Here is a 14,089-nt window from a genome sequence, read left to right as displayed (position 1 = left end):
ATATTTTTAAACTTTTTAAAATATAACAAATAAAAAAATGTATGCTATTCTTTTTTATTCCAACAAAAAACTATATTTGATTACGCAGTAGCTTTTCCCATTGACATTACTCAAATACAAACATCTGTTCTGAATTGTCAGTGATCATGAAACTTTTCAAATTCAGTTGTGGTTAACCATAACAACTAGACCTGTAACAACGGTTATATTCTAGTTTCAAAACTACTGCAACATTCATATCTCAACCCTGCGAGCTTTCATGTAAAATCATATCCCATATACAACAACTCTATGCAAAATCAAGATGCTAGCTTACTCTATATATAAAACTAAGGAATAGGAACTATATCCAGATGAATATGGAAAATCAGTACATGCTACTTCCTAATTCCAAGTTCAAATTGATGCTACTCTCCACAGAATCTGGCCCCAAGTCAAAACACGCAACTCTTTTCCCACTACTCGATTTCTTCAATGTCGTAATCATCGAAGTCGCCGCCTCAGGGAAAAAAGAGCGTGTAACCAACGCGCCGCTAGCCTCTTCCTCGTTCCTATGCTTCCTCATGTGACCACCAAGAGCCTGTCCTATCGGAAAATCCACGTCACATATCGGACAAGGATGCGACCTTGTTGTGTTCGTGGTCTTCCTCTTGGTCTTAGCGATGGATCCCGAAGAAAGTGACGACTGTTCGTCGCTGCTGCTGTTGTTAACGTGTTTATTGTGGCTTGCGCGATGGCCTCCTAAAGATTGGAACGATGAGAACTCTTTCATACACGTTTTGCATCTGTAAACACGACTCTCTCGGCCTCCTCCGCCGTTTTCTCCAATTCTTGATAACAGCATCAGACAGTTCGCCGCCTTATCTTCCACCGTCCTCTCAAGTTTTTCGTTATTTCCCGCCGTACCTTCCACAGTCCGATCAAGATTCTCACTTCTTGCAACCATGGTTGATTGTTTTGAATTGAATTTGACTGACTTCACTTTTGTGTGTTTCTCTTTGTAGTTTGTGTTGTTTCACTTGTGGTGGTTTGGTATTTATAGGGGAACGAGGTCGGGTGTGTAAAGATATTATTAGTTAAAGAAAATGACTTGGTCTGCAAGCTAGTGAAAGTGGTATTCTTGTAATTCACCGTCATCGATAAAATGAAACTAGTCATTCCTTTTTTTTGTCAACTAAAGCTAGTCATTCCTTAAAAAATGGAAATCTACGTTTGGAGCTTGATTGTTTTCAGTTTTTGAAATGGTTTATGACTTTTGTTTTTGAAAAACTATTTTTTTTGCTGATCAAGATTTTGGAAAAAATGATTCCCTAAAATCTAAGGAAACTAGTTTTTCAAATAACCACCTATACAGAAAAGCTAAAAGCTATGTTTTTTTGAATTGAGCGTAAGTTCTTTTATTCATTACTAGGACCGGCCCGCCCTACGGGCGGGATGATAATTTAAAAATAATTTAAATTGTTAAAGTAAATATGTTTGATTTTTGTCTAATATTTGTTTTATTTTAAAATATTTTGTTTTATATTAATATGATTCATCATTTTATTGATTGTTAATATTTATTTACTTTCATTCGCATTACAATTAACTAATTTTTTCTTAGGATTAATAAGATTGTTTATTTGAAGTTTTATTATGTTTTTATTTCAGTGATGTAGAATTGTTGATTTATTCATTTTTACATTATTTTATATCGTGTCTCTTATTCGACTATATAATTATATATTTTATTTTTAAGTAATTGTGAATCTATGTTTATATTTACTTTTTTTTATTGTCGATTAGAGTGTTGATCGTAGGAAGAGAATGTTATGGGTTGGTTACTATTTTTTGACTCTTTCCGTATATATTATTTATGAAATTTAAAAATGTTATTGATTAATATACATGTCCTTACATTAGAATTTGCGATGTATACTTTTTTACCTATCAATATTATGGGTGTACAATCTATTTCTATTATTTTTATATGTTTGCACACATGTTAGATAATTTATAGTATAAAATGAGAGTTGTATGTGGACGAAATGTAAAAATGTAAACAGAGTGAAGAGTCTCAAAATAATAGTGATTGTAGTTTTGCAATTGAGGTTGTTGCCGAAACATTAGAGTGGATGATAATTAGTGGGATGCTACCTATTGTGTCTTCGTGAACCTGTATCCAAGACATCCAAGCATTAGAGCCGGTTGCTTTCACTGCAAGTAATGAGATGTTTCAAGTACCAGTGCCAAGTAATGGGTGTTGTCAGTTCCTGTAAACGAAATCATAGGAATACGAATATAAGGATCCGGATGATACGAATATAAGCTGTTACTTATTATAAATGGAATCTCAATACCTCCAACCATCTTTGGGTCAATCTAAGCCTAAGTAGAGGGTTTGAAGGCAATGAAAAACAAACAGGAATAAGATTAATCAACAACTAAACAGATGAAAATGAATTGAAACCAGAAAGCTGTATAACACTAACTCAATTGTTGTATCACTGAATTCTAAGTCATTAAGAACATGAAAATGAGAACCGAGCAGCATATTCACATCAATCTTATAATCAAGCTCACATATCTAAAGGGAACTTTATTTTTTTTCAAAGAAAAGGTATCTCAAGGGAATTTAATACAGATGAGTGTCATAATCCATAACCACAGTGTTGTAAGCTCAGTAATACCTACCTGGTTTCCGGCTTTCCAGCGAGAGACGGACTTGCCTTGCCAATGAATTCGATGGTTCCGAGAGCAGTTGAGACCAGGGTAAGAGCTAAATCCAGATGGTGAAGAGTAAGAACTAAGTCTCTGCAGAGCATCAGCGATTCAGAGCAGTGCCAAGAACTCTATCTAATAAGAACCTCATCGCCATAAACTATTCATCAGAGAAGAACCTCTGGCGTACATGATGAAGAAACCAAGCCAGTTTTGCCGTGCTCTTGCAAAGACAATATTTTGCGTCTCTACGACTTCCCATCGTAAGTCCTGCAAAAAATATTTGTTTTCCAAATCTCTCCGACTCTTTTTTCTATCTTGTTTCCCTACATATATCCTGTTTTGACGTTTGAGTTGTTTTAAGGGTGAACTCGGAAAATAATACGGCAAAACCTTGGGCAGAAGCTGGAACCATCGTATAACTCGCCATTAACACACCAACAGAAGCGTTATTCTTAACTTAGTCCACAAAGACCACCAAAGACCATCGTATAACTCGCCATTGATACAGCAACATAATAATAACAACCTTGACTACTTTTGAGAACAAAAAAAAAACGTTTGGTCTTAATTCCATCCGAATTGCTGATGCTCTGTCTCAGTTTCTTCTCCCTCTAATTCATACTCCTTTCTTTCTTCCAAGCTACTTCTCCTGGTTTTGTATTTGATCCGTTAATCAAATTTTCAACTTTGATTACCACTTCAAAGATAGATCCTAAAATTTTGAAAGTGTGGGACGAACGAAGTAATGTAATGATGAACGTATGAGGAGAGAAGAGGGAATAAAACAGAGAGACTAATAACAACAATTATTTCTATGAAGAAATCTCCATACTGAAGCAAAGTATTATGATGATTGATGAATTTCGGCGAAGCTTACCTCATTATTTATAGAATAACTTTTGTAACCATCGAGGAGGGTGAAGGTGCTATTGAATGCGAGTTAATGAAGGTGGTGGTTTAATGGAGTGAATGAGAACGTAGATGACGGAGATCCAATGAAAGCTTAGACCGGTACACCTCTTCTGGTAAGAGGCGGTGGCCTGTACTTGGATCGACGCGGCAGTGACGTCTTCTTTACGCAGACATAAAAACTGGAAACATACTTGGGTTTATACGTACAACATGAAAGCCCAGATATAATAAAAGCCCAAACAAATTGTATTTACGTTTTAATGAAACGCTGCGTACGCGGACACGTGTCAACACTATGGACTTCGACTTTCTGACGTGGCAAAGCAGGAGAGACTCCAACATTTTTTTATATAATTAGATTTTCTTTTACAATCTTTTTTTTCTTATTTTTTTTTTATAGTTATTCCATGTTTATCTCCTTTCTCAACTCCCACACATTTGTTTACCATTATGTTATCAATTAAACTATCCAATAAATCACTAAAATGAAAAATATGAAAAATAAAATTATAATTTATTCAGAATGAAAAATGGTGGATGATTATATTCATGTAGTTTCGAGTTCCACAAAAATATTTTTTTAAAATGAAGTTATTGGAGTTTTGTTTAGCTAAATTAGTTTTATAATTATGTAAATAATATTTCATACTATTAAATTAATTATAACTGCTAATTATAAGAATTATACATTTATTAAATAGTCATTCTATTTTTACCATATTTTAAATTTAATTTTTTTTTATTTTTTTTACTATATTAGCTATTAATTGTTTTGAAGATATATAATTAAAGTTATTTTAAATATAGCCATTAGTTTTTATTCGATAATATATTTTATAAACTTTTAATATAAGTTTATTTATTTTAGTGATAATAATTTTTTTGTTTTTAATGGTGTTTAGAAGAAATTTTTTATATTTATAATATATTTTAGTTCAAAAACACAAAAACCAAATCTAATGTCACCAATCAAGCTTTTTGAAAAACTAAAATCTACAGAAAATTCAAAAACTAAAAACTAAAACCAAAATCTAAAAACTAAAAACTAAAATTCAAAAACCAAAAACTAAAATATAAAAACCATGCAAACAATCATCACTTTAAGGTTTGAAACGTTGGATTTGAAACGCCGACAGAGGTAGATACAGAGCCGACCCTTAACGGAAGCGTACAAAGCACGTGCTTCCGGCAGTGAGATATTATCAAAAATGCCGGCCGCATTTTTGTTGAACATTTCTTCAGCTAATTTGGTGATGGTGCTATAGTTACCTTGACAAGGTCATGGGTTCGAGATCTTCTGTCTACATTTTTTACAATTTTTTTTTATTTCTAATATTTAACAGGCCAAAAAAAATTATTTGGCTTGTAGCCCAAAGATTCCTAGGACCGACTCTTGGTAGATATATAAGCAGTACGTACCATTTAGGGTTTCTTAAAACTTAACTTTATATAAACTTTCTATGGGCTTATTATCTTTTTTTTTTATAAGCAGTACGTAATGAATCAACGGCCAATCCGGATCAGGTATGCAAACATTGTTATCACCTCTTCTTATAGCTTCAGAGGCGGATACGGAGGTTAAATATATATATCGCAACCATGTTGTTGGCTGAAAGTTCGTCGGCTTGTTTGGTCTGTTTTTAGTTCATTGACCCCACCTTTTCTCTGGTTCGAAGCCCTTTTATACAATTTTTTGACCATTATTCTTTAATTTACTGTATTATGTCGGGCAAAAGCCCAATTCGCGAACCCATTAAAATTTTATATATGGAAGCAAATAAACAATGCAGTAATACGGATGGAAGCAAAGTATTTACAACAACAAAGAGACAAGGCAGGAAAATGTTTAAGAGGACATGGTAGTAGCAGCATTCTTTGGAAGGGAACACTCAGCTTCTTCTGCAATAGCCAACTTTTTTGACTGCAAACAACCAAGGGAAAAAAGAGATGTAAAATGTCTTTGCAAGTCAAAGTCGTTAATGAGAAATCAGTAGATTTGTTAGAAAAACTTGCCTTTGATGGCTTCTTGGGCTTGGCAGTAGCGTTCTTCTTAAGAGAGGAAGCCTTGCAAAGAAAGGCGGCCTTGAATTTTTTCCCCTGCAATCATACAGTTGTTAATGAGAAATCAGGTTTTGATTTTGAAAGTAAAGAATGTTTGGTTAAGAAAAAAACTTGCCAAGTTAGGCTTCGTCAAGCGGCTCCTTTTGGACTGTACAAAATAATGAGTAGAGCTGACGAGTTGTTTTATGGAGAAAAAAATTTATATTTATGTATTAAAAAAAAGAAACTCTAACTTGCCTTCTGAGGCTTGGGAGTATCATCCTCATCATCAGAATCATACAAGCCGAACCACGTTACAAACTCTCGCCTTTTTGCCTCCACTTTTGCAAGATAAGACTGAAACAGTAGTCAGAGATTAGATATTATCTCTATGTGAAAAAACAACTCTGGTATTATAATAAGAATGAAGAAGAAGAAAAGAAGAAAAACTTGCCTCTTGAAGCCTAACGGCGGACTCAAAATTTTCTAAGACCCGATTAAACCTTCCCGCAAGGTAACTAAGATACTCATGCATCTAGAATGAAAAGGAAAACGGGAGATAAGAGGATGAAAAATTTGTACTTAAATTTAGAGGAGGCAAGGATGCTTTACCTTATCTGCATGTTGGGGACTGTCGAGGTGGGCTTTGAAATCATCAAAGCTGTCGGAAGAAAAATCGTCGCATAATCCGCAACAATGCAATTCACAGCCTGTGTCCTGTCTTCTGGTATCATAGTTGGGAGACCCTGGATCTGTAGGGGAGAAACAACAACAGCATAACTAATAATAATTTGGTGGTGTAGAGGTAGAGAGAGAGAGAGAGAGAGAGAGGGAGAAGACAAAACAACCTTTCAGTAAGCCAAGCCTATCCCAGACCCACTCTCCACCAAAGTTGTCGACTAGTAGGGTTGGAGGCTCTGGGTCTGCATGTTCGGTAACGGCTGTAAAAGCCAGCAGAAGATTGTAACGGGGGCCACGATTAAAAAACACGCAAATGACATCTTCCAATAGCTCGGCATGGACGGCAGTTATGAGCATCATTGACAAGGGAGGTTCAAAACGAGGTTCTCTCGAAAACAAAGCACGGCGCACACAGCTCATCATGTCGGATCCTGAATGCCAGTTGAGAGTCTAAACCTCTGATTTTTTCAAATTTTTTTTGAGAGATTGATTTTTTACCTAGTGGAAGCTGTTTAATAACGACTCCACCGGAAGAGAGCGCTTTCAGAAAGTCATGAGGGACTCCTTCCAGGTTACCAATGCCAATTATGGTGAGCGGACCATTGTAACCTTGATTCTTCAACTCCGTGTCTATTCTCGGACCGACTCGACTTGGCTCATAACCATTTGGGAGCGGACAGCTGTCCATGTCCCACCACACGATCGTTTTAGAGGTCGCCAACTCTGGCGTCGCCTTCCTCACCTTCTTCATCATCATCTCTTTCTCTTCTAAGCCTAACATAGTTCAACACTGAGGCAAACAAATTAAACAGACTGAAAATCACCCACCTCCGGTCTGCAAACGCCGATGGAGAGATAATAGGTATAGATAAAATAAAAGCCACGACTTCCCCTCACTATTTTAGGGTTTTCTTTTATAACTGCACTTCATTTTAGGGTTTTTATGGGCTTGATAGCCTGCCCTGGTCCAGGTCAATCCGACACTTGCAAATCCATTATCCTTTCAGAGTTTCTTCCACTTCTCAACCGAAAATTAATATATAATATATATATATATTTTTTTACAGAATTTTTAGCTTAGTCAGTTTTAGTTTACAATTTTTGAAACCATTATTTACGTGTGATGTTTACGATACTGAGAAGCAAAATCGTTATATGCTTGACTCAAACAATAATATTAGACTAGGATAAGACCGTACTTTGCACAGAGTGAAATTTGATGTTTAAAAATATTTACATGATCCATTATAAATGAATGAAATGTACATGTGTGTTTTTCTTCTCAAAAGCATTGAATCATTTAATTTTATAAAGTTTCATTTGTTATCGACTTGCAACAATTGTAAAAATCCACTAAAATGTGATGCATTGATTTTAATATTTTCAGTCAAAAGGCATTAGTCCAAGCATGATATCGTCGTCCAGATAAACATATGATATTAGGTTTTTGTTATTTAGAGTAAATCAATTTGACAGATGATTATAAATATATTAATGATCAAGATCGTATATTTATCACAAATATAAACCCATCATCATTTGTATAGTTATTAGAAAAAAATTTCCAACCATTGATCACAAATATATTTTTAAACTTTTTAAAATATAACAAATACAAAAATGTATGCTATTCTTTTTTATTCCAACAAAAAACTATATTTGATTACGCAGTAGCTTTTCCCATTGACATTACTCAAATACAAACATCTGTTCTGAATTGTCAGTGATCATGAAACTTTTCAAATTCAGTTGTGGTTAACCATAACAACTAGACCTGTAACAACGGTTATATTCTAGTTTCAAAACTACTGCAACATTCATATCTCAACCCTGCGAGCTTTCATGTAAAATCATATCCCATATACAACAACTCTATGCAAAATCAAGATGCTAGCTTACTCTATATATAAAACTAAGGAATAGGAACTATATCCAGATGAATATGGAAAATCAGTACATGCTACTTCCTAACTCCAAGTTCAAATTGATGCTACTCTCCACAGAATCTGGCCCCAAGTCAAAACACGCAACTCTTTTCCCACTACTCGATTTCTTCAATGTCGTAATCATCGAAGTCGCCGCCTCAGGGAGAAAAGAGCGTGTAACCAACGCGCCGCTAGCCTCTTCCTCGTTCCTATGCTTCCTCATGTGACCACCAAGAGCCTGTCCTATCGGAAAATCCACGTCACATATCGGACAAGGATGCGACCTTGTTGTGTTCGTGGTCTTCCTCTTGGTCTTAGCGATGGATCCCGAAGAAAGTGACGACTGTTCGTCGCTGCTGCTGTTGTTAACGTGTTTATTGTGGCTTGCGCGATGGCCTCCTAAAGATTGGAACGATGAGAACTCTTTCATACACGTTTTGCATCTGTAAACACGACTCTCTCGGCCTCCTCCGCCGTTTTCCCCAATTCTTGATAACAGCATCAGACAGTTCGCCGCCTTATCTTCCACCGTCCTCTCAAGTTTTTCGTTATTTCCCGCCGTACCTTCCACAGTCCGATCAAGATTCTCACTTCTTGCAACCATGGTTGATTGTTTTGAATTGAATTTGACTGACTTCACTTTTGTGTGTTTCTCTTTGTAGTTTGTGTTGTTTCACTTGTGGTGGTTTGGTATTTATAGGGGAACGAGGTCGGGTGTGTAAAGAGTTATTCTTAGGTTCACCCCCTAGAGTGAACCTTTAGGTTCACCAACCAATAGAAAATTGTCATTTTAGATCTAGTATCTTTTAATTAAGGAAACCAAATAATTTGGCAAATTATATTATCTTTTCAAAATAAAATTTAAAAATAAATAAAAATAATATATAAAAACGAATTCAAAAAAAAAGAAATATTGTCAACAAAACACTAAACCCTAAACTCTAATACTAAACCCTAAACTCTAATACTAAACCCTAAACTCAAATCCTAAACTCTAAACCCTTAGGTAAACTCTAAACCCTTGGGAAAACACTAAACATGTTGTCAACAAAACACTAAACCCTAAACTCTAATCCTAAACCCTAAACCCTTGGGAAAACCCTAAACCCTTGGGTAAACCCTAAACCCTTAGGTAGACCCTAAACCCTTGGAAAAACACTAAACATTTGGATAAATTCTAAATTATAAATCTTAAACACTAAACTCTAAATTTTAAAAACAAATATTTTTTTTAAATAATATTTTTTTAGAACTATTGTTATGTTTATTTATTTAATCTTTTATTTTTATTTTAAAAGCATAATATAATTTGGCAAGTTATTTTGTTTCCTTAATTAAAAGATACTAGATCTAAAATGACAACTTTCTATTGGTTGGTGAACCTAAAGGTTCACCCTAGGGGATGAATCCAAGAAAAAGTCGTGTGTAAAGATATTATTAGTTAAAGAAAATACCCTTCGACTTGGTCTGCAAGCTAGTGAAAGTGGTATTTTTGTAATTCACCGTCATCGATAAAAGGAAAGTAGTCATTCCCATTTTTTTGTCAACTAAAGCTAGTCATTCCTTAATAAATGGAAATCTAAAATTGGGAATTTTATTCCTTTTTTTTTGTCAACGAAATTTTTTTCCTTGAAATTTTTGCTTGAATTTTTTTTTTAAAATTTTTTATTTTCACATTATGTATTCGTCTCTGTTCATGCATTCATAAGCCGCCACCTAAATTTTTTTCTTGGTTAAAAAGTATAATTCATAACATCCATATCAACTCTAAAATCTAAATACGTCTAGATTTTGTTTGGTTAGTCAATGTTTTTGTTTTTTGTTTATTCATTAATATTTTTACGTATTTATCTACTCAGCACATATTATTCGTTTTATACTTTAGGAGTTCGTGCCTATTGGACGATACGTCTTGCTCTTGTCACTGCGAGTATCGTCATTCGTCAAGAGAACTTACATACTTGTATATATATGTTGTTATGTTTATCTCTAGATGACCGATTAATTTACTATTTTTTTTTTTGCTTTTTTTTTTTGCTGAAATGTTAACTTTATAACAACAATTTTTTTTTTGTACAATCTCATGATTCTAACTAGGAGATCCAAAGAAATAAGAACAACTAGCTTTTGACCTGCGCGCCCGCACAAGTGTTTGTTTTTTGTAAGTATATATTTTCACTTGTATAAACATTCATGTTACCGATTCATAGGTTATTGAGTTTTAACATTGGTGTATCTTATTTAGTTTGTTTAGTGTCTATTTATAAACTATGCAATTGTATTATTCTTTTATAGTATTTTTATTGCTTTGACTTGGTAAATCAATACTCTAAAGTGTAAAATATTAGAGTATTAAGTATAATTGTAGTGCTTTATTAATTTATACTATAAATATTTCTGAAAAAGTATCACCTCCAAGAGATGTGTTTTGCTTCCATGAATGTAAACCTTTCATTTGAACTCTCCAATTGTTTTTGAAAGGAAGAAATTTTGTGAGAGGAGTAAAAGCTGTGACCATAGGCATTCTTAGGATTTCGGTTTTCTTTGATATGTGTTTGACATAAAATAGAAGAAATATATATATACTGCCCATAGGAAAATTTGGTTGAATTGGAAAAACTAATAAATGATTTGGTTTAAATTATTAAATATCTATTCCTTTTTTATTTAATCTTATTGAAAACATCATACTCCTCCATTTCGCAAAGAGTGTCGTTTTAAGATTTTATTTTTGTTACATAAAGAATGTTGTTTTGTATTTTCAATGCAAAATTTTAAATGAAAGTTCAGTTTTATCCCTATTATTTTAATGCATTAATTATAAAGAGAAATTTATTTAATATGTGAACAAAGGGTAACATAGATTTTTTAGATGATTTCTTAAGACTTATTCTTGAATTTACCCCTAAGGTGAACCTAGAGGTTCACCAATAATGTAAACCTCCCAAGGATGATGCATTCTAAGGTGGTGAGGGGATAAGCTTTGCATCCTAGAGACTGTGAAATCTCAAAGATCAAAGGATGTGGATTGAATAGAACACAAAGGTTGCGGAAATTCCTTTGATTCACCAGTGGATCGATTCTCTAGATATTACACACCAAAGAAATCGACAGCTTGCTGGATATGACACACCAACAAGGAATGGATAGAGAGATGGATTGAGAGACACCACAAAGATCTGTGAAAGGATCTATGATAAGTCTAGACCAGCCATTAACATAGATATGACACACCATCAGTGCCGGACCAACCTTTTATATTGCCCCAATCAAAATTTAAAACTATGCCCTCGTACATGTTTTATCAAGATCACAAAACAGTATTAAAAGTAACTTAAATTTTCATTAAAAAAACCAGATTTCATAATATGTTTATAAAAAACATTGATATAAAAACACTTATTGTTGAAATATAGATCTTCTTGCATTTTTTTCTGCAAAATCATCCATTAAACTCTTATAGTCAAGTTTTTCGACCATAACAGTCTCAATTGATAATATAGCCAACTCATTCAACCTAAAATATAATTTTACTAATATATTTAAAAAGTTTGACAAATCTTATAATAACTAAATATGCACAATAGATAATATTTTAACAGAATAATCTACAGATTTTTTTTTTATGTATATACTACATACTAATAATTTTTTTTTTTTAAACATATGCCCCACTAATTTGGATGCCCTAATCCTTGGCTTGGATGGCTTCCCCTCAAGGCCGGCCATGCACACCATGAACATGGAGTTCCAAAAATTACAAGACATCACATCTTGAAAGAGAGAAACTTCTCTAATTTTCACTGAAAAACAAACTTATTCTTATTCATGATTTTTGGGCTCTTTTTATAGAGAAATACAAGTAATTTTCGTCCATAAAAGTATCCTAACATGCAGCACCACTTGAGAGTTGAAATTCAAACTCTATTCTGCATGCAAGAGAGAGAAACACACTTAAATAAATGCTATTTTAAATCTGGACGAAAATCAGTCTTCTTTTGATATTTTTGGGCTGAATCCACTTTTATGGGCTTCTCTGATGTACCAAGATTGTAGAACAATTGGGCTTGTGGCTTAATTCCATCTGGGCTGGTCGGAATTGTTCATTGAATGCACATAGGTCCAAATTCGCATAAACTGAAGATCACCTGTTTTGTAAATTGCGTAACTCCTTCATCTGAAGTCCGTTTGATCTGATTTTTCTTCGAGGAGCTCCGTAATTGAGTTGAGCACATTTTCCAAGTGATTTCATGCGTAGAAGCCTCGTGGTTTCGAAGATATGAGTCAAACAATGAACGTACATCTTTACTGTTTCCCATGATCATATCATTCCCTTCCTCTTAAAAAAAAGATTTGCTCACAAATCTGGTTCGTATAAAAGAAGAGTATCTAGTAGCACTTTCTCTCTGACGAAATAATTATAAAAATAGAAAGAAAGAAAAAAAAAAGAAATAGAGAATGAAAGATGAGAAGATGATTGAAAGAAGATGAATAGGTGAGAAACTGATAGACATATGGAATGATAAAACCAGACTTAGAGTGTTGCTTTGATACCAAATAATGTAAACCTCCCAAGGATGATGCACTCTAAGGTGGTGAGGGGATAAGCTTTGCATCCTAGAGACTGTGAAATCTCAAAGATCAAAGGATGTGGATTGAATAGCACAACAAAGGTTGCGGAAATTCCTTTGATTCACCAGTGGATCGATTCTCTAGATATTACACACCAAATAAATTGACAGCTTGCTGGATATGACACACCAACAAGGAATGGATAGAGAGATAGATTGAGAGACGCCACAAAGATCTGTGAAAGGATCTATGATAAGTCTAGACCAGCCATGAACATAGATATGACACACCATGAACATGGAGTTCCAAACATTACAAGACATCACATCTTGAAAGAGAGAAACTTCTCTAATTTTCACTGAAAAACAAACTTATTCTTATTCATGATTTTTGGGCTCTTTTTATAGAGAAATACAAGTAATTTTCGTCCATAAAAGTATCCTAACATGCAGCACCACTTGAGAGTTGAAATTCAAACTCTATTCTGCATGCAAAAGAGAGAAACACACTTAAATAAATACTATTTTAAATCTGGACGAAAATCAGTCTTCTTTTGATATTTTTGGGCTGAATCCACTTTTATGGACTTCTCTGATGTACCAAGATTGTAGAAAAATTGGGCTTGTGGCTTAATTCCATCTGGGCTGGTCGGAATTGTTCATTGAATGCACATAGGTCCAAATTCGCATAAACTGAAGATCACCTGTTTTGTAAATTGCGTAACTCCTTCATCTGAAGTCCGTTTGATCTGATTTTTCTTCGAGGAGCTCCGTAATTGAGTTGAGCACATTTTCCAAGTGATTTCATGCGTAGAAGCCTCGTTGTTTCGAAGATATGACTCAAACAATGAACGTACATCTTTACTGTTTCCCATGATCATATCATTCCCTTCCTCTTAAAAAAAAGATTTGCTCACAAATCTGGTTCGTATAAAAGAAGAGTATCTAGTAGCACTTTCTCTCTGACGAAATAATTATAAAAATAGAAAGAAAGAAAAAAAAAAGAAATAGAGAATGAAAGATGAGAAGATGATTGAAAGAAGATGAATAGGTGAGAAAATGATAGACATATGGAATGATAAAACCAGACTTAGAGTGTTGCTTTGATACCAAATAATGTAAACCTCCCAAGGATGATGCACTCTAAGGTGGTGAGGGGATAAGCTTTGCATCCTAGAGACTGTGAAATCTCAAAGATCAAAGGATGTGGATTGAATAGCACAACAAAGGTTGCGGAAATTCCTTTGATTCACCAGT

The 14,089-nt window shown here is 34.1% G+C and overlaps 3 protein-coding genes across 3 annotated transcripts; all 3 read right to left on the bottom strand.

Annotated features, from left to right (window-relative positions):
• Positions 1–103: 103 nt before the first annotated feature.
• Positions 104–1,046, bottom strand: LOC125575732 (zinc finger protein ZAT8-like). The gene has a single exon (XM_048734782.1). It carries the CDS (start codon positions 944–946, stop codon positions 368–370), a length of 579 nt encoding a protein of 192 aa, XP_048590739.1. The 5' UTR covers positions 947–1,046; the 3' UTR covers positions 104–367.
• Positions 1,047–5,889: 4,843 nt separating this feature from the next.
• On the bottom strand, positions 5,890–7,214 carry LOC125575731. Its single transcript, XM_048734781.1, has 5 exons — positions 6,835–7,214; positions 6,504–6,767; positions 6,268–6,407; positions 6,110–6,190; positions 5,890–6,012 (listed from the first exon to the last, which is right to left on the bottom strand). The coding sequence occupies exons 1-5, from the start codon at positions 7,115–7,117 to the stop codon at positions 5,905–5,907; spliced, it is 876 nt and encodes a 291-aa protein (XP_048590738.1). The 5' UTR covers positions 7,118–7,214; the 3' UTR covers positions 5,890–5,904.
• An 814-nt stretch (positions 7,215–8,028) lies between these two features.
• Positions 8,029–8,961, bottom strand: LOC125575730 (zinc finger protein ZAT8-like). The gene has a single exon (XM_048734780.1). It carries the CDS (start codon positions 8,863–8,865, stop codon positions 8,287–8,289), a length of 579 nt encoding a protein of 192 aa, XP_048590737.1. The 5' UTR covers positions 8,866–8,961; the 3' UTR covers positions 8,029–8,286.
• Between the last annotated feature and the right edge of the window lie 5,128 nt (positions 8,962–14,089).

The sequence above is a fragment of the Brassica napus genome, chromosome A6 (genome assembly GCF_020379485.1).
Source record: "Brassica napus cultivar Da-Ae chromosome A6, Da-Ae, whole genome shotgun sequence".
Taxonomy (NCBI): domain Eukaryota; kingdom Viridiplantae; phylum Streptophyta; class Magnoliopsida; order Brassicales; family Brassicaceae; genus Brassica; species Brassica napus.
This window is presented reverse-complemented; position numbering and strand designations above follow the sequence as displayed.